The sequence below is a fragment of the Dryobates pubescens genome, chromosome Z (assembly GCF_014839835.1).
Source record: "Dryobates pubescens isolate bDryPub1 chromosome Z, bDryPub1.pri, whole genome shotgun sequence".
Taxonomy (NCBI): Eukaryota; Metazoa; Chordata; class Aves; order Piciformes; family Picidae; genus Dryobates; species Dryobates pubescens.
Genome location: NC_071657.1, coordinates 96,556,677 through 96,582,121, shown reverse-complemented (window position 1 = coordinate 96,582,121; position 25,445 = coordinate 96,556,677). Strand labels below are relative to the sequence as shown.

General features: G+C 43.0%; 1 protein-coding gene across 2 annotated transcripts in view; it reads left to right on the top strand.

Annotated features, from left to right (window-relative positions):
• The first annotated feature begins 16,642 nt into the window (after positions 1-16,642).
• The window catches only part of ARL15 (ADP ribosylation factor like GTPase 15), a 260,425-nt gene continuing 251,622 nt past the window's right edge, over positions 16,643-25,445 (top strand). For both annotated transcript variants that reach the window (XM_054178803.1, XM_054178802.1), the window contains exon 1: positions 16,643-16,993. In XM_054178803.1, the coding sequence (XP_054034778.1) occupies positions 16,982-16,993 (12 nt within the window). In that variant the 5' untranslated portion in view covers positions 16,643-16,981. The remainder of the gene's footprint in view (positions 16,994-25,445) is intronic.

Genomic DNA, 25,445 nt, shown 5'->3' with positions numbered 1-25,445 from the left:
CAGGGAGGTCATTCTGCCCCTGTACTCTGCCCTAGTTAGGCCACACCTTGAGTCCTGTGTCCAGTTTTGGGCCCCTCAGTTTAGGAAAGATGTTGACTTGCTGGAATGTGTCCAGAGAAGGGCAACAAAGTTGGTGAGAGGTCTCAAGCACAAGCCCTACGAGGAGAGGCTGAGGGAGCTGGGGTTGCTTAGCCTGGAGAAGAGGAGGCTCAGGGGAGACCTAATTGCTGTCTACAACTCCCTGAAGGGGAATTGTAGCCAGGTGGGGGCTGGTTTCTTCTCCCAGGCAACCAGCACCAGAACAAGAGGACATAGTCTCAAGCTGCACCAGGGGAGGTTTAGGCTGGATGTTAGGAAGAAGTTCTTCATAGAAAGAGTGATTGGCCATTGGAATGGGCTGCCCAGGGAGGTGGTGGAGTCACCATCACTGCAGGTGTTTAGGCTTGGTGCCATGGTTTAGTTGATTAGATAGTGTTGGATGATAGATTGGACTCGCTGATCTCAAAGGTGTTTCCCATGTGGTTAATGCTATTATGTTCTGTTCTATTCTATTCTATTCTATTCTATTCTATTCTATTCTATTCTATTCTATTCTATTCTATTCATTTTAACCCTAGCTATTATTTTGCCATGGAGGGGGAGGAGATATAGGTCTCAAAAATGTTATTCTGCAGGAAGCAATAAAGAACAATATAAACAACATATATATTGTTATATGTTCTAGCTGCCAATGGACACATCTCAAAACTGCTGTACAAATACAACCAGCATCCAAATAACTGCAAAAAGCAGTAATGGCAGTAAAGGCTTCTCTAACCTTCCTCCAAACATCCAAGGTAAAAAGGGCCTTGTTATCAAACTATTGAATTTTTACTTATTGAAATCAGATGTAATCTGTAGAAGGTTTTTCTCTCCAGTATCAGTGCCAATAGGCAACTCTAACTTCAGACACAGACAAAGTAAACAACAACATATGTGACCTTTCTGCCTGTTGTGTAAGATCTTGTTGGGGTAAGGCTTGAGTGTGTGAAGTGTCAGCTGTTAGTGCAAGACCTGGAAATAAGCTGCCTGCTTATTTTCACCTGTCACTTCCCTGTCCCATCCATGCAGAGTCAGATGAATGCTTCCTCTGGGGAGGGTGGAAACTAGCAGCCATTCATTGTGAGGAATCAAAGGAAAGAACAGACCTCTAAGTTTCAAAATGGGAGTGGACTGTGAGAGGAGGAGAATTTACTGGGAAGTGTGGGAGGCAGAAGGGTGTGTCCTGCAGGTTCCCCTGAGGGCTAACAAGTACATGGAGAGATTCCCCAAGGCCCCAGGACAATTTATATGCTTCTCCTTCCTTCTCCATCCCACTCATTTCCACAGACCTGATTTTTCCAGTCATCCTTCCCAATGAAACCCCCTAAACAAACTCCAAGTTCCTCTTTCCCTGATGTCTACCAGTTCTACAGAAAAAAAAACCTCAAACAGGCTTGCTGATGCCTACCAATTCTCTTCTTCACCATAGCAGAACTTAATACTCCACTTATTACTGATCACTCTTTACCTTTTAAGACTTCATAAAATCCTGTCTCTGACTCCCTGTAGGTGTCTGCTCTGGCCTGAGAGCTAAAGCATTAATTGTATTCCAATGGAATTCTGTAAGTCAATGGATTTAAATAAACAGAATCCCCTTATGTTATATCACTTTCTTCCAATACTGATCCATTGCTATTTTACAATGCTTAAAGTATACAGAAGCCCCACTGTATGCTGTTACAATCTGTTCTCACTCTTGGACTGTGGTTTTCCAGTCATTCTGGAACAGTATTACTATAAGGATCTGATGGGTAGGGAACAAGATACAATAAAGAGAGTGGTGAGAGTGATGGTTTTTCATGATCAGCTGCTCATCTCCCAACAGATTTGTTGTCTCTCATTAAAAAATCTTCCATGCAGAGAGTAACAGTGTCAGATCTTGTCATGGTAATTTAGCCAAAGTTCAAAGATAAACTATGTATTCTAAAAACATGCAGGCTACATGGTCAGCTTCAAAGTGCAAAATACATCTTTTGATCAATTTGATAGCTATGCAACATGTAATTTTATCACCTCATTTCCTTTTTCAGTTTAGTTTAGGTTGGACCAACACATCTAAGCTACTTCACTTGCTGGTTTAGATTTTCTTTTTAGGTTATGGATGAGGTATACACTACCAAAGTGCACACACATGAACATTATGGCTCAAAGCCCTCAGAGTATTCAAATTCCAGACAGCCAGGAATTCAAGAATCATATTTTTCTTTTAAGACTGCCTAGCTGCAAAAATGAGTACATGAGACCTATGGAAAATACAGTTCAATTACCAAGAAAACCACAGAATAAAATCCACTGTCTTGCTCCTACTGAAAGCAGTGTTTTTACTTGAAGCATGAACTGGGATTTTTAATCCAATACCTGAAATCTTTGTAAAGAGGGGTATAAACTTCCCTGTTTTTCTGGAGATGAAAGGTTCCAGTCTTTCAAATAGATGTTCTCATTATTGCATAAGAATTATGCTGAAGATGGAAATACTGGATGTAAATATTATTTATGCTTTAAAGGAGCTTTCTGCATCTGATTTCAGAATGGGCAACCATTGTCTGTAGGAAAAGATCCATTTTGCACAGGGATCCTTTCTTATTTTCACATTATAAGAACATTTTCTTAAAAATCTGTGATATAAAACAATCTAACCTGTCAATTTCCAAGAGGAAGTGGAACTAAGAAAAAAACTTAAAATTAGGAAGAACCTACTTCATATTCTGCTTCTATAAACATTTGAACTATGGTCTTTTGAGCTTAATGGTAATCAAAGCACATACATAAGCATTTTTTGAATAAACATAAGGCTTATTATGCTGTGTAGCAGCCTGCTGCCTTCAATCTTAGTTACTCATCACAACCTTAGACAACAGTTAAATCTGTTTCAACATAATGCTTCCCCACGTAAGTGGGACCAGTACTGAAATAACTTTCTATGTATTACAGCATTTGTAGAGTAGCCAGCAGCCAACAAACCAACTTTATGGAGAAAGCAATATAATCACTCTCAAATACCTCCAGTGTTATATTCCACATGGTAACCTTCCAAGAGCAGTTCAGGAAAGGTGGAAGTGGATGCATAGAAGCAGAGGCTCCCAAACCTAGAGGGTAGTGCTTCCAAAACATTTGGACTACATTTAGCTCACACTATTGCTACAGTCAGATCAATTCAGATTTGTGTATGCAAGTTGCTTTGCGAAACCAAGGAGATGGATGAGTGATTGAAAAATGCAAATCATGTAATAAATAGCTCCAGTATAGAGAGATTATTGGAGATGAAAAAGAAGCACCATTTTGTTATGTACATTTGTTCTCTTTCTTCCAGATGTATATTCTAGTGTGGCAGTATTTGCTTCTATTTTCAGCTTAAAAATACATCTGCTGTCCTAGTAGGGGAGATGAAGTTGATTTGTCAGAATTTGTTTGGTGTAGACCACTTGCTGGATAAGGAATTGGCTCAGTGGGTGCACTCAAAGAGTTGTGGTCAACAGCTCAATGTCCAAATGGAGACCAGTGACAACTAGCAACCCTCATGGTTGGTACTAGGACCAGTGTTGTTTAAAATCTTTGCCAGTAATATGGACAGTGGGATTCAGTGCACCCTCAGCAAGTCTGCAGGTAACACCAAGCTGTGTGGTGTGATTGACATGCTGGAGGGAAAGGATGTCATCCAGGGAGACTTGGACACAGGTGGGCACATGCCAGCCTCATGAAGTTCAACAAAGCCAAGTCCTGCACTTCGGTCAAGGCAATCTCAAGCACAAATATAGGCTGGGCCAGGAGTCCAGAGCAGTCTTGAGGAGGACTTGGGGGTGTCAGTTGAAGAAAAACTCAACACGAGTAGGCAATGTATGCTTGCAGCCCAGAATGCCAACCACATCCTGGGCTGCATCAAGAGAAGTGTGACCAGCAGGATGAGTGAAGTGATTCTCCCTCCCTGCTCTGCTCTCTTAAGACCCCACTTGGAGTACTGCATCCAGTTCTGGTGCCCCCAGGAAGGACATTGAACTGCTGGAGCGGATCCAGAGGAAGGCCACAAAGATGATCAAAGGGCTGGAGCACCTCCCGTATGGGGACCAGCTGCAAGAGCTGGGGCTATGAGACCTTATAGTGGCCTTCCAATATCTGAAGGGGGCCTACAAGAAAGCCAGAAAGGGATTTTTAAGATGGTTTGTAGCGATAGGATGAGAGGGAATGGATCTAAGCTTGAGGAGGGCAGATTTAGACTGGATATCAGGAAGAAATTCTTTACACTGGAACAAGTTGCCCAGGGATGTTGTGGATGCCACCTCCCTGGAGCTGTTCAAGGCTAAGCTGGATGAGACCTTGAGAAATCTGGTCTAGTGGAAGGTGTCCCTGACCAGGACAGAGTGGGTTGAAATAAGATGATCTTTAAAGTCTTTTCCAATCCAAACCATTTTATCAATCTATGAATCACTGCTTTGAACGTCTATTACCTCAGATATATAGAACTTTAGCCACAAAAACATCCCAAAATGTCTCAGGAACAGTCATAATTTAAACAAACTCTTTGGAGAGATATGATTGTTTTCTAAGTCTTCCTAAATACCTCCTTGGTTTCACTTCACGCTACCTCCTTCCTTTCTATAGCTATTATTTTTATTCACGAATTAGTATACTGGCCCATATTCCCACTAGCTGTGAATTCTTTAAAATTATCTGCAGTTGATATATTCTTTTCCATATTCCAGGTAGCTAAATCACAATCCTTTTGGTAAATATGTCTGACTGTCACAGTATTCTCGTTCGGGACTGGAGAGGTTTATTATGATTTACTGAGGCATTAGTATCTATACTTCAGCCTTATCATTAGTTACATACTCATTCACACAAATTCATCAGGAATGTGCAGCAAAGCATTTAAGCACACTTTTGTCAGTAGGATGTTAGGACATGCTTTAAAGAAACAAGAGTTCCTAAGGATATGCTGCACAGCAGAAGGCAGGTTTAATTATAACTCACGTTTGCATGCCTGTATAGTTTTAATTAACTAGCATAAGTAAAAGAATTACTTTTGTGTGATCTGGAAACTGGAGTTCAAACTCTATGGCATGTGTTAGTTTGTCCTTTCTCTTCTTTGTGTACTACACAGATGTGGCTAAACCCTTGCTTTATTTCTGCCATAGAAGTATATCCACACCCCCCCAAAATATATTTCTTAGACATTTTGAGCATTTGCTTTATCCTTTTTTTGGTAAAAGGCATTTTGCTTTTCATTTAAGATACAGAAAAAAAATTGAAATGTAGAAAAAACTCAACCACTCAGACTTTGTATCTGGTGTTCATTAATTCCAGTGACAGAGGAAATGGTAATTTCCACTGATACATGCAATGGTTTGCTGAGCATATTATTAAGATATGCTACACTTAGACTACAGACGAAGTTCTGCAGTCACACTGACTTCTCAAGAAGACATGACTGTTGAAGAACACACAAAGATAAATTATCTAAGATGTTGCATATAAGCATGAAATAAAAATCAAAAGCAAGTTTCTTTTGCTTCAGAATTATTGTTTCTTCTGTTTGCTTCAAGACTTCCTTCTCACCAATTCATACATGGATCTTGCTCTTTTAGAGTGGAGAGAACAGATGCTGGCAAGGCAAACCCCTGTTTCAGGTCTCTGCACAGCTCTACGTGAAGCACAATCCTTCCTCTCATTTGCAAGGACACCTATAGGATGGGCATTGTTAATCTCCAAACACATCAAACAGAGGGTATTTTTTCACATTTCCACAAGGCTATGATTTGAAAAATTCTGAAAACATGAATAATTTTTTAAGAACAAATGGGAAGGTGGAGGGCTTTAAGAACTAGGTCCAAACCCCACTCCACTTTATAGTCTGAAATACAGAATATTGTCTCTTGAATGTTTTCAGGGATAAATTCAGAACATAAGTGGCCAGAGTTCCCATCATGTGATCAAAACAAAAACAAACGGTTCAGACTGAAACAAGTATTTACATGTTAACACTAGAGACCATAATATAACTGTATTGTTTCTTTTTGTTTATTCAGTAAAAGGCAAAACAATCTGAACATGAGAAATGAACATTTGAATACTCTATAAAAACTACTCATACTAGAAACAAGTGTATTACAAACTTTAATCAGAACTGTATTCCTCATAAAGGATTACAGATTTTGTGACTGCAGTTGCAAGAGTCCAAAAGTTCATACCATCCCAGACATTATATGGAATGGGACTAGATGTCTTACTGTTTGCCTATCATGAAGGGACATGAGGTACAATCAGTCTCTTTAAAGTATTTTGACAGTGCTCCAAGCAGTACAGAGTTAAACCAGATCATAACCAGGGCAAGGTGAGAGAGAACATGACACAAGAAACCCTTCAGAAGACCTTGACATAGGAAAACACTATTTTCTACATTTCACTAGAAATGAAATCAGGCAAAGTCAAATGCTTTAAGTGTGTATCAGGAGAAACTCTAAAGCTCTAAATCTAGGGCTGTTAGCCCTAGATTTGTAAAATTCCGGTTTCTTAAACACACAATCCCTGATACCAAAGGAGATTCTCTATCTGTGATCATTTAGGCTGTGGGCTCTACTAATAACTCGAACGTGGTCTCTTAACTATTCTTTTTATTGCTGTAGCACTGTTCAGTTACCTTCCATTGAAGAGCTGTGAAACAAGAGAATGAGCCTGCAGCATCACTAGCTTGGGCTGGGGTGACAGGAATGAAAAAATGTGTAATTTCCAGTCTGCTTGGTAATCTAATCTGTTGACTATCTATTAACATTTCTTCATGCAAATCTTTTCGCATTACTTTACCAACAGTAACATTTTTGGTGCATAGAGAAGAGCAAAAAGTTAATTTAAAATAAAATGTCATATTACTTTATTCACATCCCATAGGTTTAAAATATTAACTAAAATTATACTTAATTTGTATCAGCTGTTTTCTACTTCTGACCTTTTCTATCCATTAATCTTTACTTTTAGATGGCTCGTTGATACTTTGCCAGTAAGGTTACCTAAAGGACAGCCAAGTATTTCAGGAAGTAAGAGAACAGGTAAAAAATCCCTTAAAAAATCTGCTTGCTTGCTTTCATATCCATGTATTCTCCTGTAGGAAAAAACCTTACTGCACATTGTGATTATAATGCCAGAAGGCATCATTAAAGCACAAAGAGGAAGAGGAGATTTTTGACTGCATGGTCTTGCTTCTCCCACAGCAATCACTCACCATTGCCTGTAATATCTCTACATGTCGACATTTGTCAATATATCAGATAAAGAGCTGCAGATTTTTTCAAGTTTTATTTACTTGGAGCAGCTTCTTTTTCCACAGTAAGAGTTACATGAGATTGTTTAACAGAAGATTCCAAGTCACTTCTTGGAATTAGAGCTGCAAACACAACAGCTCTTTGCCTCTGTTTAATATAACCCTCCTTATGAAAAACCTATTATTTTATTTCTATGTCTAGTTAGTTTTCCATTTCCATGCCCTTCACAGTTGGCCACATGGACTTATTGTCAGACTGAACAGAATATTTTTAAAATCAGTTTTCCAGCTGATGATCATCAGAACTCCTCACTTCTCATCTCCACTCCTTCTTCTCAACTCCTCACTTCTTATCTCCAGCTTCTTGTCTGTTGTGCCAGTGAAGTCAGGGTCTGTTTTATCACAACATTTGGGGGTTTTCTGAACTAACCACAATTTGCATCTTTTAAGACATTGAACACTAAATTTCTAGCCAAGCCAAAGACGGATTCTGCAGCATTTGGGAACATTCACATTACTATGTAAGTAACATTTTTATGTGAAGCTTTTCCCCTACAGATTATTCCAGAGCAAGTATATGGCGTTAACATGAAGCTACATGTTTTGCTTTCCTGCTGCTTGACTTGCCAAGGTGCAAGCTTGTGTATGCCCTTTGTAACATTATACCACTGAACACTAATGTTGACATGCAACAAGGTTGTCTCAGCACTTTCTGATTCTCAGCTTTAATTATAACTGAAGATTAGTACAACTACTGTCTTGCTAGTAAACAAGTCGGTTTCATCTATGGCTATTAAATATTAAGGCAATTGGGCAGCACTGGTGGGAGCAAGAGGAGAACAAACACACCATGAACTTTGTTCCCTTAACCAATGAAATTACTCGGATGTGGCAAAGTCATTTTAATTGTCTCAGTGACTGAAACTGCCATGTCTGTGCTTTAGGGCACCTTTTATAACACATCCAGTCTTCAACTGATGATTTGGGAACACTCCATACTGTTTCTAAGTACTGCTACTGTATTAATATCACTGCTTTCTGCAGGACCTCTGTACCTGTATTATCTTCAGCAAAATAGATTCAACTAATGAGAGTTAAAGTGGTATGACTAAAGTATACTAAAATACATCTGTCCCTCAGGTTGTTTTCCAAGAAAATGCTGGACAATTTGCATCTTATGGTTGAGTATACAATTCCAAACACCCTTCCACAATTTCATTTGGATATGTTTGGAAATAGGCATATTCATTGGTATTTACATCTGAAATTCCTGTGTTGCTAGTATTTCCTAAAGAACTAATAAATATTATGTCAATTCCACCTTCAGAGTTTGTTGATTGCTCATGCAGTGAAATCCTGACTTTAGCAGGTGGCAAGCATAGCATAAATGGCAGCTTAAATGGAGATGAGCTGGCCAGGCCGCTCTCCATCATTTTTCAGCAGTCCTGGCACACTGGAGAGGTCCCTAATGACTGCAAGCTGGCCAGCATGGTACCCATCCACAAGAAGGGCTGGTTGGATGAGCCAGGGAATTCCAGGCCTGTCAGCCTGACCACAGTGCCAGGCAAGATTATGGAACAGGTCATCTTGACTGCAATCACACAGCACTTACAGGATGACCAAGGGATCAGACCCAGCCAGCATGGATTTAGGAAGGGCAGGTCCTGCCTGACCAACCTGATCTCCTTCTATGATCAGACGACCAACCTGGTGGATGTGGGGAGGCCTGTGGATGTAGTCTACCTGGACTTCAGCAAGGCCTTTGACACTGTCCCCCACAGCAAACTGCTGGCCAAGCTGTCAGCCCATGGCTTGGATGGGAGCACACTGCGATGGGTTAGGAACTGGCTGGAAGGCTGAGCCCAGAGAGTGGTGGTGAATGGTGCCACATCCAGCTGGCAGCCAGTCACTATAGGTGTGCCCCAGGGATCAGTACTGGGTCCCATGCTCTTTAACATCTTTATTGATGATCTGGATGAGGGCATTGAGTCCATCATCAGTAAATTTGCTGACAACACCAAGCTGGGGGCAGGAGTTGATCTGCTGGAGGGCAGAGAGGCTCTGCAGAGGGACCTCGACAGGCTGGACAGATGGGCAGAGTCCAGCGGCATGAGATTGAACACATCCAAGTGCTGGGTTCTGCACATCGGCCACAACAACCCCATGCAGAGCTACAGGCTGGGGTCAGAGTGGCTGGAGAGCAGCCAGGCAGAGAGGGACCTGGGGGTGCTGGTTGATGGTAGGCTGATCAGGAGCCTGCAGTGTACCCAGGCGGCCAGGAGAGCCAATGGCATCCTGGCCTGTACCGGGAATAGTGTGGCCAGCAGGAGCAGGGAGGTCATTCTGCCCCTGTACTCAGCACTGGTTAGGCCACACTTTGAGTCCTGTGTCCAGTTCTGGTCCCCTCAGTTTAGGAAGGAGGTTGACTTGCTGGAACATGTCCAGAGAAGGCCAACAAAGCTGGTGAGGGGTTTGGAACACAAGCCCTATGAGGAGAGACTGAGGGATCTGGGGTGTCTTAGCCTGGAGAAAAGAAGACTCAGGGGTGACCTTATTGCTGTCTACAACTACCTTAAGGGAGGTTGTAGTGAGGCAGAGGTTGGTCTCTTCTCCCAGGCAACCAGCACCAGAACAAGAGGACACAGTCTCAAGCTGCACCAGGGGAGGTTCAGGCTGGAGGTTAAGAGGAAGTTCTACAGAGTGATTTGCCATTGGAATGGGCTGCCCGAGGAGGTGGTGGAGTCACCATCGTTGGAGGTGTTCAGGAGGAGACTTGATAGGGTGCTTGGTGCCATGGTTTAGTTGATTAGGTGGTGTTGGGTGATAGGTTGGACACGATGATCTTGAAGGTCTCTTCCAACGTTGTTTATTGTATTCTAAGTTGTTCAAACTCATTAAAATGATGTAAGGTTAACAACAGGTGATGAAATGCTCTGCTCAGGACTTCTCTGGGTCAAAGCCTGAGTCCAAGACTGATTATTTTTCATAAAATTTTACAGGGAAAAAAATAAATTAAATTGCAACAGACTTTAACTAAAGATACACTTGCACTTCTGTGAAGAAGCTCTGTGATGGGCTGAGGCTTACCCCCTCCCCACCATGGGCAAAAATAATGACTCATCAGACAAACGGATTGCAAAAGTGGTGGAAATTTTAAATGAGAAGCGGTGAATGTTTACAGAGAGCCAGAAGCACAGTGACAAAAGAAATCCCAAAAGCACAACCAGAAATATCCCATCCCCACCTGAGGGTACACCCAAGACCACCAGGGCTCCTTCTTCCCCGCCCCCCGCTCCACTGCTAGGCTAGTGTGGTGGTTTAGGCTGGGTGCTGGCCCAGATGGCACTGCAGGCCACACCTGGGAGGTCCCAAGGGGTGGGCCCATCCCAGGGGGTGGTCACAGGGTCCAGGTATTCCATTCCCATAATGCCCTGCTCCCCTATAAAAAGGCCATGCGGGGTCTTCACTTCCTCTTTCGTCCCCTGCGGCTGCCTAGGTAACATGGCGTGAGCCGCCTCCCTTGGGCCTGCCCAGGCCCAAGGCTGGGCTGGGGGGGAGGACAGAGCCCTGGGGGGGGGGGGGGTTGGGTGTACCCCCAGGTGGGGATGGGATGTTCTTGGGTATGTTCTGGGATCTCTCTCTTTATCATGGTGCTTGTGGGTCTCTGTAGAACTTTCATTGTTGTTTATTGTTGTTTTCCTATTTAAACCTTCCATCACTTTTGCAATCCGTTTGTCTGAGTCGTTATTTCTGCCTGTGGTGGGGAGGGGATCTGCCCCAACCCATTACAGCTAGTCTCAGCTGGCCAGGTCTGAGACTGCCCATCCCCCTGGCCTTGGACCTAGCCAGGCCCAAAGCCGGGAGACATCTCTACCAAGTTACCAGGTGATGGCAAGGGAAGAAAGAGAAAGTGCCAGACCCTGCGTTGAGATCTTATAGTGGTGCAGGGTATTAGGGGATGAAATATCTGGCTTCCCGTGTCTGCCCACCAGACTGGGCTTCCAAACACAGGAAGCACCCCTTGTACGAACACAGCAGAGGGCACCCAGCCCAAACTGCTACAAGCTCACTTAACATTTTTGAGCCAGTTATTACCTAATAGCCACCACATGACATTTTGCCCTATTAAAATAGTTTGAACTCTTCCCTTCCATTCTGACATGTTAGTTCCTGCTGGCAAGCTTATTTACGAAGATAACTAACATTGCTTTACGTATATAGCCCAGTATAAAAAGGAACTTTTCAGATGAAAGAAACCCTGTATGATTTGCAAGAGAAATTTAAGCAACATGATGACTGCTATCTAGGATAGAAGACATGTGTTTTAGGACTTCCACTTACATTGTTGTTGAAAGTCAATCTTCACTTTATGTCATGAAATGAGTGCACCATAAGGCTAGACAATGGCCAATGTGTGTTTACAATGAGCAGAATGACTAATATGAAAGCTTAGGCTTGTTTTTGCCCTCTATCACGTCTGTGGAATTTGCAGTGTACACATGACATTTTTTTCTGATTTTGTTAAGTGAGGTTCTGTTCAGCTCATGAGGACTTGTTTATAAGCTAGAAAGAAACTTGCATGTATAATGAGGTCACTTGAGAATAAATATTTTTCTCTGCATGCATAAACACATTGCATCTTCATAATCAGATCTATCAGACTCATATAAACCACAAGGGTCTTCTAGTTCCTTTTCTCCAGACGTCAGGGCTAACTAAACCACACTTGAGAAATGCTTATGTAACTCATGACCACTCTCAGAAATTCTACTACTTTTTGTTGTGGTCTGTGATGGATTATCTTTCCCATTAAAAATATTTTCCAGCACCAGACCTAAATCTCCCTTGCTGTAATGCAAGGCAACCATTTCTTTTTCCATCATGGCATCCTCTCGGCATCAATTTTCAACATATGGAGTCTATTTTCCCCTCAACCAGCTCTAGAAGAAATAATCCCCAGCCCTTCCCCATTACTATTACAGAAAACATTTTTGAAATCTCTGCTTGTTCTCGATGCTCTCCTTCCAGTCACCCTTCATTTAGAGAAACATCGAGAGGCAGCAAGTATCAACAGTGATGCATTACTGCAGCTAAACAAAGACACGAAGCATTTTAAAGGTTAAGGGGAAAGCACTGCAAAACGTTAAAAATAACATACAGTGACAGAAGAATAATTAAATCCATGTATCTTGGAGCTCCTCTGTTACATTATTGAGAGGTACAGTCTAGCCACCTCTGTTTGCCCTGTAGTTCCCACAATCAAAAGGACATCTTATGATCAGCAGAAAGTTGCCAGCAACAGCTACAACTATATGGAAAACAGTAGAATACGGAACAGTAGGAAGAGCCAAGCCTGTATGCCTCCTTCCAACTTTTAGCTATTAAAATGCTAAACTATTTCTTAATGATTTGAAGTAAACAAATTCATTTACACTCACCTAAATAAAAATTAATCTGCAATGCTGCTGCATCTGACACTGATTCCCAAAGAAAGTTGTTTCCCCACCCCCCCCTTTTTTTTTTCTGGAATGGATACACAAGGAAAATTAATTACCCACTGATAATAATTACCTTTTTTTTTGGCAGATAGGGGTAGGGAAGCACCAGAAGTCTCTGACACTAGCTGGATGTTGTAATTGAGCCTGTTTACAACAGGCCTTAATTCATTAAAAAAATCAGAGCAGTAACTGCTATTGCCCTTTGTCCACCCCAGTTTACAAGTATACATTCCCATTTATTTGCTCTTGGATCCTCATTTACTTCTTTCTTCTTACTGCTTACCTGCTTTTGCAATCCTTTTTATTACACAGTGGGGTTTTGTTTGCTTGTTTGTTATTGTTGTCTTTGTGGGGTTTTTGTTTGTTTTTAATTAGAGAATCCTTGATTTTTTTCTGTTGAGAAAGACCTCTAAGACTGTTGACCTATGGCCCTTAAACCACGTCCTGAAGCACCACATCTACACTGTTTTTGGAATACGTGTGGCAGTGACAGAGCAATGGTGACACCACCATCTCACTGGGCAGCTCATTCTAATGCCTGACAAATTCCTAATATCCAATATAAACCTGCCCTGGTGAAACTTGAGGCAATTTCCTCTAATTCTACCACTTGATACTGGGGAGAAGAGACCAACACTCATGACATTACAACCTTCTTTCAGGTAGTTGTAGAGAGCAATTAAGTCTCCCCTCAGCCTCCTTTTCTCCAGACCAAACAATTTCAGTTCCCCCAGCTGCTTCTCCAGGCCCAATACCAGTTTTATTGCTATTTTCTGGAAATGCTCCAGCAACTTGGTTTCTTTCTTGTAGTGAGGGCCCCAAAACTGAACACAGTACTCAAGGTGCAGCCACAGCAGCGTCATACACAAGTGCATGATAAACTTCCCTACTCCTCCTGGCCACACTATTCCTGATACAGGCCAGGATGTTGCTGGCTTTCTCGGCCACCTGAGCACACTGTCAGCTTGTATTCAGCCACCTGTCAAACAGCACTCCCAGGTCTTTCTCTCAAGGGTGCTTTCCAACCACCATGCCTCAAGCCTATAACATTGCATGGGTTGTTATAACCAAAGTGTAGGGCCCAGCAGTGGGGCTTTGTTAAACCTCATACAACTGACCATGGCCCATTGATCCAACCTGTTCACCTCCCGCTGCAGAGCCTTCCTACCTTTGAGCAGATCAATGCTCCCATACAGTTTGATGCTCTCAATCCCCTCATCCAGATCATTGATAAAGATATTAAACAAGCCTATCCCCAACACGGAACCCTGGGGAATACCACTAGTGACCAACTAGTCTTAACTCCATTCACCACCACCCTTTGAGCCTAGCTATCCAGCCAATTTTTTACCTAGTGAAGCATCTACCCATCCAGATCATGTGCAGCTGGTTTCTTCAGGAGATGCTGTAGGAGACAGGGCCAAATGCTTTACTAAATCCAGGTAAACAAATTCCACCATCTTTCCCTCATCCACTAAATAGGTCACCTTGTCACAGAAGGAGATCACGTTCATGAACCTATGTTGACTGGGCCTGTTCACCCAATTGCCCTTCACATGCCGCATAATGGCACTCAAGATGATCTGCTCCATAAACTTCTCCAGCATGGAGGTCAGAATGACAGGCCTGCAGTTCCACAGGTCATCCTTCAAGCCTTTCTTGTATATGGGTGTCATATGCCAATCTCCAGTCAGCTGGGACTTCTCCAGCTAGCCAGGACTGCTGGTAAATGATAGAAAGTGGCTTAGTGAGCACTTCCACCACTCTCTCAGTACCCTTGGGTGTATGCCATCTGGCACCATAGACTTGTGTATATCTAAGTGCAGCAGGTCACTAATAATTTCCTTTTGGATTGTGGAGGCTTTATTCTGGTTCCCATGCCTATCTTCCATCTCAGGGAACTGTGTATCCAGTGAACAACTGGTTTTACTACTAAAGGCAGAGACAAAGAAGGTATTGAGTACCTCAGTATTTCGTCATCCTTGACCAGTGTTCCCCCCTGCATCTAACAAAGGACAGAGATTCTCCTTAGTCCTTTTCTTGCTAATACAGTTGTAGAAGCATTTCCTGTTCCTTTGCGCAGCTGAAGACAGATTAATTTCCATTTGGGTCTCAGCCCTTCTAATATTCTCCCTGCATAGTCTCATGACAATCTTGTAGTCCTCTCAACTGCCCCTTCTTCCAATGATCACAAACTCTCCTTTTCTCCCTAAGTAGCAACCAAACCTCTCTATTCAGCCAGGTTACCCTTCCTCCCCACTGTTGTCTTTTGGCACATGGGGACAATCCGCTCCCATGTCTTTAAATCTTCTCTTTTGAAGAATGTCCAGTGTCCTGGACTGCTTGGCCATTCAGGATTGCCTCCTAAGGGACTCTGGTGACCAGTGTCTGAAACAGGCCAAAGTTTGCCTGCCAGAAGTCTAAGATGGCAGTTCTACTGACCCCCTCTTTACTTCCCCAGCAAATGGGAACTGGAGCATTTTGTGCTTGCTGAGCTCAAAGACAGCCTCCAACCATTACATTGCCCACAAGCCCTTCTCTTTGCAAACAGCAGGTCCAGCAGTTACCTTCTCTAGTAGACTTTTTCACCAGGTGTCAGGAAGTTATCCTCCACACACTCCAGAAATCTCTGGGACTACTCCCTCTACTGTGTTATATTTCCAGCAGATGTCAGGAAAGCAGAAGCCCCCCATGAGAACAAGGGCCAGCGGTTGTAAGACTTCTTTCAGATACATGAAGAATATTGTCTCACTTAATATTGACTTTCTAGATTTCTTATCCTATAGTCACATTGAAAACTTTCCTTCTGTGTCTACAGTAAGATGTGCAACTCAAATTTGCATAGAAAGCCTACGGGTCAGATGTCTGCTCTGCTCAGGCATCTTTCTTTCTTGAACGCTTCTTTCATAGATAGGAGAATTTTGTTATAGGATAAAAAACACTTATCTGCCTACATCAGATTTTCAACAATAAATTTTACTCAGAGGTTCTGCTGAATGTGGTTCCTCCCGACTAAAGCTTGTTGCTACTGACATTGCAATAGAACTGCTGTCTCTAGGCACCAGGAGTATTTGCAAACCAGGCAGCTCTCTGCGCTGGGGGACAAGGCCCCTTGCTCCCTCAGCACCGAGCACGGGCAACTCCGAGACCACGGCCTCTCCACTACGGCTCGGTGCGGGCTGGCTGCAGTGCGACGGTGGGGCACCCACGATGTAGGTCTTCGTCGACTTCAAAACTGCCGAGGGCTGGAGACAGGCCGAGAGCGAAGCCTCTTTTCATCAGCACGGCCCATCAGTCCCTGCCAACCTGTTGCTAGGCACCCACACCGACATGGACTGGTTTGGCAAAATCGCTCCCTACAAAGCCTTAAGCCGCGCGTAACAAGCTCGATCTTCCAAAGGACCAGGCTCAGCGCGAAGCATCTCCTGCTCTGCCAGCAGCTGGAGCCTGCAACAAGTTTGCGCCACTCCTCCTCCCCTCGCAGCCAAGGTGGCTTCAACCCTCACCTCGCCGCCCACAGGAGAATCCCCCTGTCCAGGCGACGCCCCGGCCTAGGTGAACGCCCCAGTAGCACTTCCCGGGTGGGAGCGGCAGGCGAGCAGCCACCAGGGCTCCTGTGCCTGCCGCGTGGGCCTTTAACCGCGTCCTACTCGCGGCCCACGTGTGTAATCAGCTGACGGCGACGCCGCACGGGGCGGGGCGGGGCTTCTGGCCTCTGGCAGCGCCGGGCCGCCCGTTGGCTGTGCTGTGGCCGCCCCCGCCCTCCTACCCGCCGCGCGCCCCGCTGCCGCGCGCCCCTCCCCCCCTTCCCCCGCCCCTCCCCCGGCGCGCGCAGGGCTGCTGCGGCGCGGCGCGGTCAAGTGCGGGCGGCGGCGGTAGAGGGCGGCTCTGACAGTGCCGGTGGGGCAGTGCTGGCGCTCCCCGGACCCTCCGTTGGCCTTCGGGGTGGCGGCGGCCGAACCTCTCCCTGTCTTGCACCTTGCTGCAGTGGCGGAGCTCCCCGTGCCGCCAAGGCCGGTTGTGCGGCAGCAGGAAGCACCGCTCCCCGTGACGGCAGGACTCCCCGTGGCCGAGCGCCGCTGTCAGCCGGGTGGGCACCCGCGGCCTCGGAGACCTTTTCGGCAGCGCGACGCTCAGCGCTAGCCAGTCCATGGATTACCTGGTAGGTGCCCCTGACAGGAGTGGGACGACCCCCGCCGCGCCGCCGGCGGACCGTCGGACATCTTACCGAGAGCGCCGCGGCTGAGGCGGTGTCCCCGGCAGGGAGGGAGGGGTCTGAAAGGGGCAAGTGAGGCGGTGGGCGCGGACAGGGTCTGGCTTTTAAAGGGAGACAAACCGGCAGGGTTCCGCTGAAGCGTGCGGCCGCCCCGCTCATTTGGCCGCTATTAGATTGCTAAAGCCGTGACCCGGGTCGCTGTTTTTTTCTAAATGCATGAGCTTAGGGTACGCTTGAATGAACTAAATTGTCACCCAGGGCGGACTCAGCCCTGCGCCCAAGCAGCTGGTATTTAGAGGCAACGTTTATTGCTCTTTAATGAATATTGGCGTTATTCGTCTCAGGCGCGCACTTTAGGCCAGGGTCCTGGCTGGTGTTCGGACTCACCGACGTACACTCGGTAGTAAACCCTGTGTCACGGCGAGGTAATGAGATGTTGGCTTTATTGTAGTAGGTTGCTTGCTTACCTGGTCTTTTCTAGCGGGAGGGCGTAACAGGCACAACCCATCGTGTGTCCCCTCTCTCGCTGTGGAGTGCCGTGGGGGAGTCAGCCACGGCAGTCAGGAAGAGTAGGTCTTTGTTGGCCATCCCTCTTCACTGTCGGTGTCTGGTGCAACCATTCAAGAGGTATTTGGGCTCAGAAACTTGACTCAGCTTTTCTGATGCCTTCACGTGAGATGCTTATGGGTGTAGGCTTTCAAGAGAGGTTAATCAGCCAGTCAACAAAATCTCTGGAGGTGTTTTTTTCAGTGAATTGATTCGAAGGTTTGCCATATTGACATGAGAGCTGCTTGAAATATCTGGATTTTCCTTCACTGACAAGGAAATTAACTAAACCAGAAATATGTGAAATATCTATTTAAATGTTACTGTTGTGTCCACCTAGTTTTGGTTTATTTTGGGTTGTTGTTATACCAAAAATCTGGTTTAGGCTTTCCTTTGTGAATTCAGATAACAGAGTTAAAACTCGGTCCTGTGTGGCAGAAATGGAAGGTAGAATTCTCCTTAAGAGAATTTACTAACTTCATTAACTAGGTAGTTAATGAAATACCAATAATAAACTTGCTGTGTGCCAAGTGCAGACTTGTAGCTCCTTGAGAGCCTGGAGCTATTTCTTGGATTTTTTTTGTTTATAAACTTATATCCAGATGAAACTGGCCATCCTGTACTTTTTGAAGTGCTTGCATTAACCTTTGTGACTGCTGCAGGCTGTTGTGTGGAAGGCCAGCCACTCTGAGAGCAATAAATTTAATAAGCCTTGGAAATGGAGAGCATGTTTTTCTGTTAACTAAAGAGGAGAGGCAATTAAATAGCACTACATTTTTTTTTTCCTTACTCTTTTTTTTTTTTTTCCCTCCACTTGATCCTTTTCCTGTTTTCTGTGGTATGGTCTTTTTTGCCTTCTCTAAAAAAAAGGTGAATCTTCAGCATAAGGATATCTGGAGTGTTGATGCTAATGTTTTTGTTTTATCAGATTTTCTCCGAAGGTAGACTTTCTCAAGGTCTCATGGTGTCTTGGAGCCATATGAAGCATAAAGTATTCTAATGTAGAAGTTGTTATAGATACACCAAGGTGGGTTTTTTTATAGATAGTGAAAGCTAGGGTTTAGGAATAACTTTTGAGGAAGGGTATTGGTCCACTGATGCTCTGGGACAGTCCAAGATGCTTTCAGCTATCATTGACTAGCATTCACTTGTTGCTGGGGTTTCCATTGCTCTTACATTTCCCATAAAGGACACCGTCTCAGGCTGCGCCAGGGGAGGTTTAGGCTGGAGGTTAGGAGGAAGTTTTACACAGAGAGAGTGATTGCCCATTGGAATGGGCTGCCCGAGGAGGTGGTGGGGTCGCCGTCACTGGGGGTGTTCAGGGTGAGGCTTGACAGGATGCTTGGTTGCATGGTTTAGTTGATTAGGTGGTGTTGGATGATAGGTTGGACACGATGATCTTGAAGGTCTCTTCCAACCTGGTTTATTCTATTCTATAATCTTTGGAGTAATTGTTGCAACTGCTGTCAACTCCCTTAAACCAAAGGAGAGAAAAATAGGGAAGTTTTTAAATATTTTGCATCTGTGTTTAACTTGGAATGAAAAAGAATTCTGTTTGGCAGTGAAAATATTTTCTTGTACGTTTGTGCTGAGGATTTCCCTTTTCAGTCATCTCTACCCAACTCAGGAAATCAGTCCTCTGCCTTCCTCTGTTAATGGTGGTAAATGGAAGGACTCTTCTTGTTAATGAACGCTAGGTTGAAGCACCTTATTCTCTTCTGAGAAGAGTGATTTATGGTGGTGAATTAGGCAACTAGTTGTCTACAAACCACTTTTGTTTTGGAGGACTGGGTAGTTGCCACAGTCTGCCCTAAGCATAAAGATAGGGCCTACCCTCTATTTAGGCAAGAACTGCAGTTACAATATGGATGTTAACCTATAGATGTAGAACAAGCACCTCAATTTGGCAACAGGAGCAGCAAAAAGCTGTATGTATTAAGGAACATTGTGTTTGACACATTTACTTTGGGTTCTTGCAGTTAGCCTTCAAAATTTAAGCAGAAGGTCTCTTTGCTGATTCCTCACATTGGGCCACCTGTGGTGCAGCCTGTGCAGTGAGGTTTTGTCCTGTGCCTTCAGTGTGAAGTAGACAGCAGGGCAAAGGAAGTCGTTGTTTCTGGATGCATTAGGCAAAGTTTGGATAGCAGTGGGGCTAAATGATGGGGTTTAGTGGAATGAGGCTCAGACAACAGGTTTGCTGCAACAGGAACTGAGGAGTCATTCTCTTGATAGGGAGTCTAGCCTTGGGTAGCTCTTCCCAGACTTGCAAGGGAAGGTTCTTTATGTGATTTTTGTTTTTTTCGCCCCCCCCCCCCATTATGGCCTAGATTGATGGGACCTTTCCCTCTCCTCCCCCCCTTCTTCAGGGAGCTGATCCCAAGAAATCTTGAACATTTACAGGACCCGCTAATATCAGCAGGTTATTGCTCAAAGCCAAGTCACTTGGAGTCAGCTTGGACTGTGGCTATGGAGCATGTATGGGTAAATACCCAGAGTCTGTGTAGACCTCATCTGCTTGCAGTGTGATTGTTGATTTCTGAGTAGTGCCACCTGGTAAAGCACTGCTATTAGAAGAGTATCTTCTGTGGCTTTGCATTGCAGCAGAACAGTAGTACTTGCCTCTGTATTTGTAATAGCTAGAAGGGGGTCTTGCGCCTGGTGCCCATTTTACTTTTGTATCATTATAGTTAATGTTAGGAATGGTGTGGTGTTTTTTTTCTTTCTTTCATTAACTTTCTTTTTTCTTTTTTTTTTTTTTTTTTTTCCTCTCAACAAACCTAAACCAGGTTCAACCTCCATGAACAAATACATTTTCACTTATCTAGAGGCACTCTTTACTCTCCTTGTATTTAACTCCTTTAAAATAGTATGCAAGCACACTTGCAACAGTGTAAATTTGTAGCTTTTTGTAGCAACATAATCTTGTGATGCGTCTGCAGCCTTCTTGACTGAGAGAGCTGGGGCTGTTTAGTCTTGAGAAGGCTGAGAGAGGACTTTATTAATGTCTATAAATATATAAGGGGTCAAGATGAAGTTAACAGTCTCTTTTCAGTGGTGCCCAGTGATAGGACAAGGAATAACAGGTACAAATTGGAACACAGGAGGTTCCACCCCAACACAAGGACGAACTTCTTTACTGTGAGGGTGGCAAAGACTGGAACAGGTTGCCCAGAGAGGTTGTGGAGTCATCTTCTCTAGAGACTTTTCACTTTCCTGTGCTGGTGATCCTGATTTGGCAGGAAGGTTGGACTAGATTATCTCTAGAGGTTCCTTCCAACCCCTATGATTCTGTGATGTTTATTTTAAGAAATTACAACATGATGCCTTTTGTGAAAAGCATGACATGTAAACAGTCTTAGAATTTTTGCTTGGAGAACTTGTGAGCAAACAGTAGCAAAGCTTCAGTCTTTCATATGTGAAATGCAAATTTTAGGCTGCTGAGTAGACTTTCACAACATTCTTCAGTGGCATCCTCTGTATTAGATAAGGATCTTATGTTGAACAGCTGCATATATCAGTGATTAGTGTAGAGCTTTTGCGAGCTGCTTTAGAGAGTGAGGTAGAAATTTGAATTGGTGTGACCACAAAAAAAAAAAGAGGTTTTATATTGCTTTGAGCATTTGTAAGGTAAATGTGATAACCTGTTTAGTTTTGTGTATTTAGCACTTCTAATATGATAGCTTAGCTTTAATTGTATCCTATAGTGTGTGGTACCTTACCTGTTTCTAAGAATGTTGCTTGGGCAGGTAGTGAAGACTATATTCCAATCTGAAGTGGAAGAGAACATTTCCTGCATGAACAACCACATTAACTTTACTGATTATTTGTTTGTTTGTTTTTCAGACTGGAATAAGAGTATTGCAAAGTCAAGAAAGTGCACACTCCTATGGCAAAGTCAGGAGAGTGCACACTTGCTGCAGCAAGGGTGTTGTTTTGACTTCTCTGTGCACAGAAGCTAAAATTTGTGTAGTTTTTGGGTAGAGTGAACTAAAATTTCTACTTTTTAGATGAATAAGCATTGAAGTGACTTCAGAGCTTCTTGGTTTCTGAATGGTCTTGTCTGCAGTTTCTGGATAGTTAGTATTCAGAAGTTTTTCTTGACTGGGAAAAATTGCATATACCCAGTTGTGGTGTTGCTAAAAAGAAAAAATGCTTCTGAGAAACTTCTTTCTTAGGCAGCTTACATTTAAGACCTTCCCTTTTATTGAGGCGGACCCGTTTGATTTAGAAAGTGATAATCCAGGTTAGATCACGACAATTTAAAGGTTCTGATCTTCTTCAGATCCTGTCTTTCCATTGCTGTTGCCTGATCCATTGCTGGGTGTCTGCAGGCAATAGAAAGCATTCTGTCTTGTACTACAAATGTCATTAAGGAGGCGTCTGTTTGATGGTTTGAATCTTACTTCACTGAAACTTTGTAAACCAGTAGCTGTTGTTTTTTGAATGAGGAAAGAAGAGGGAAGGTCCATATTAGGAACTCTGGATTTTTTCTTTTTTTTCCTCATGTATCAATAAGGTTTATTTAGGCTGTCTGACATCTGTCAGCTGTAATATCCTCGAAATTCTGCATCCTCTGTAGGCCACAAGGGCTTATATCTTTAAATACTATCCCCTCTTCAGTTTGAGAATCTGATTAGTTAGAATAGAATTAAACAGGTTGGAAAAGACCTTTGAGGTCATGAAGTCCAACCTATCATCCAACACCATCTAATCAACTAAACCATGGCACCAAGTGCCTTATCCAGTCCTCTCTTAAACACCTCCAACTCTCTAACAGATCAGCACCTGCCCCCAGCTTGGTGTCATCTGCAAATTTTCTGATGATGGACTCAATCCCCTTGTCCAGATCATCATAAGGATGAAGGGCCTGAGAGTTGTTTAAAAGTAAAGATATAACTGAATGCAGGAACGAAGACAAGTTAGAGGTTAAGATCAACTAGTGTACAGGGTATATGCAACTCTATTATAGTTTTCGGATCAGATGTGAATTTTTAAGTGAATTCCAGTTACCACTATGTAGTGCATGTAGAGTGATCTGCATTGCTGTAGAGTGATCTGCATGGCAAAGTGATTCCAGGTTACATGAACGTGATGTTTTTCAGGTGAAACCAGATTGGAAGATGCACTCAACTAAGGGGTTTTCTATCCACAGGGCCAGGTCAGAACTAATCTGAAGTAAAATGCCTAAAGTACATAGTATGAATACTTTGTCTTCAGCACCAGATCTTGCTGTGCTGCACTCCTTGCTGTTGTATACATAGCCGGGGTTATTTAATGTCAGAGTGCTGCTACCTTTTCTGATTACTTTCTGCATCTGCATTGTAATGTAGGAAGAAGCCCAACCCAAATTTTTGAGATCCTCATCTAAAGAGGTTATACTGGCTACATACCTCTTGGTATTTCAGATTTATGAAGCATAACACTCAAATTTAAATCACCTGGGAATGGCAAATGGAATCAGTTCTGGGAGATGACTTCATCTGAATGAGCATGTTTCTGATTTAAGTAAGTTTGGGAGTTGAAGAATCTGATCTAGCTGAAGACCTTTAAGTGAGATGCTCTGGAATATAAATATTCTTCCTTCGTGGAATCTATCTAGCCAGCACTGCAAACAGTTGTTGCTGAATGAAAGACGTAATCAGCTGTACAGAAAGGGCAATAAAACTATTGGTGACCTAACTTAGTGGAACCTGCTGAATGCAGATCAGTGAGCAGAAGTGTACAATTCCTTTGCTGAAGATAAAAATCAAATGCTGCATTTGCTCATCCTGCAGTAGGAAGCATTATTGAATTCCCCAGGTAAACTTTGATTGAAAGGTGGCTGTTAGAAACAGTCACACTTGGTACAGCTTCCTTGGGAACTCAAAAGAACACCTTAATTTGATTATGATTTCCAGCGCAAGATTCGTGACGTCACAAGAGTGTTACAGCAGCAGAATTTCATTCTCATCAGATATACACACTGAAAAACCAAGTGAATTAGCATCTTTAAAATCATATTACTTTCCCATTTTCTGTTTTCAGTGACAAGGATTGCATTAGAGTAGTATATGTTATGACATTTAAAAAAAAATACATCTCTGTGTCAGAAAATGCTACTGTGTTTGTTATGAATAGCCCTACAGTGTCTTTGTGTCCCAGGTTTAATATGCATTGGGCCTCAGCTTGCTCTGCAGTATACTGCTCCTGAATTCTTCAGTCAGACCTCCAAGCTTAAGGGAATATGTGGTAAATTTCACAAAAGATTAGAAATGCAAGCCTTAAATAAGTGCAAAAAATATTCATTTAGTAAGGACAGAATAGTCCTAATATCCCATGCTGATTATCATTTTTGGCTTGTTGTCAGTATCATCAGCTCATGTTTTTGAATACTGCCAGCTTGTGATTTTTATTCTCTTAAACTGAGTTCTGAAGTTCTGTGATTATGTCAGGATATCAGCTATCCATTAATAAAATAGGTATTTTTAGTTTCCTAAAAGCGTGAATGTGGGTCCACACAGTTGTAAAGCTGTAAGAAAAAAACTGCCTATGCAGTACTCCAAATCTCGTGATTGTTTGTGTTTGGGCTGATAATAGTCTGGAGTGTATTGTTTTTGGTTTTAGTTGTGGTTTGGGTGGGGGTTTTTTGTTTGGTTGATTTTTGGTTTGGTTTTGTTTTGTTTTTCAGACTTGTCTGTATGAAAGTCCTTGGGGATATAAATGCTCTCACGCTGGAGCCATTCAGAGTTCAGACCTTTCTTTTGTTTCACTGGCAGCCTGGTAAGGTGACCATATTAATTGCCAGCACTGGGATGTAAGTAGCTTCCTGCCATCTGGGGAAGAGAGACTAAGCAGGAAGTCTATCTGACAAGTCTGCTTATGTTTAGATTCAGTCCTCCTCTATGGCTTTTCTTATAAGGACTGACAGCAGGAAGAATGTGAGTCTTTGTAGAATGGTGTGTATTTTGGTGTAGTAGTAGAAGAAAAATTTGTTCCCAGGACCACATTAGCTTTCCACATTGGAGAGTCTAGGGAAACAATATGGCATCCCAGAACTGGTAGGAACTGTTGTCATGGGATAGTGAGTTTGCAGATGGAAGAAGCATCTGTTTTCTACATTCTATTACCTTTCACAGCAACTAGTACCTAATTTTCCTATTTATGATTTTGCCTGCAATAGAGATGAAAAACTTTGAAGCAATTTAAAATGGAGTAATTCTGTAAACTGTCAATAGTAAGTTTCATAAATGAGCATTGATAGTGTTTTTCTGGCAGTGAGGAGAATGCACAGATTGCAAGACAATTTCGTGTTGGTGTTTAGTTGTATAAACTACATATGCTTTGGGTAGGCTGATGGAGTGATAAATTCTGAGAGCACATATTTAACCTGAGAAAAAATTATCGTACTCCTTTTGATATTGGTAATAAAATAGCAGATAAAAGTCAGTGTTGATAAATGCCATGTAGCATATATTTATATTGGAAGTCACTTGGCAGTACAGGTGTGTAGATAGGGCCTAAAATACCATCAGTGCTCAGGAAAGTGAAAGAGCATCCTTCTTTAAAATGTCATTTAAACCCAGACATATTTAGAGCCTTAAGAAAGGGGGGGAAAAAAAGTCTAATTTTTACAGTACTTAAATGTAAGAATTGCTGTTGACAAAAATGCTCCATTTCTGGTTCCATCATCTCCAAAAGAGCATTTTACAACCAAAGAAGATACAGAGAAGGATAACTTGGTAACTGAAAGGAAAAAAAAATGCTCCTGTACAAGGAGGGATTAAACAGTGATAGCCCTTCTGAAGAAGAAACAGTTGCATGATGTGGGGAGTCAATATTATATACATTATTGAAATCAGAAAGAGGATAAGTA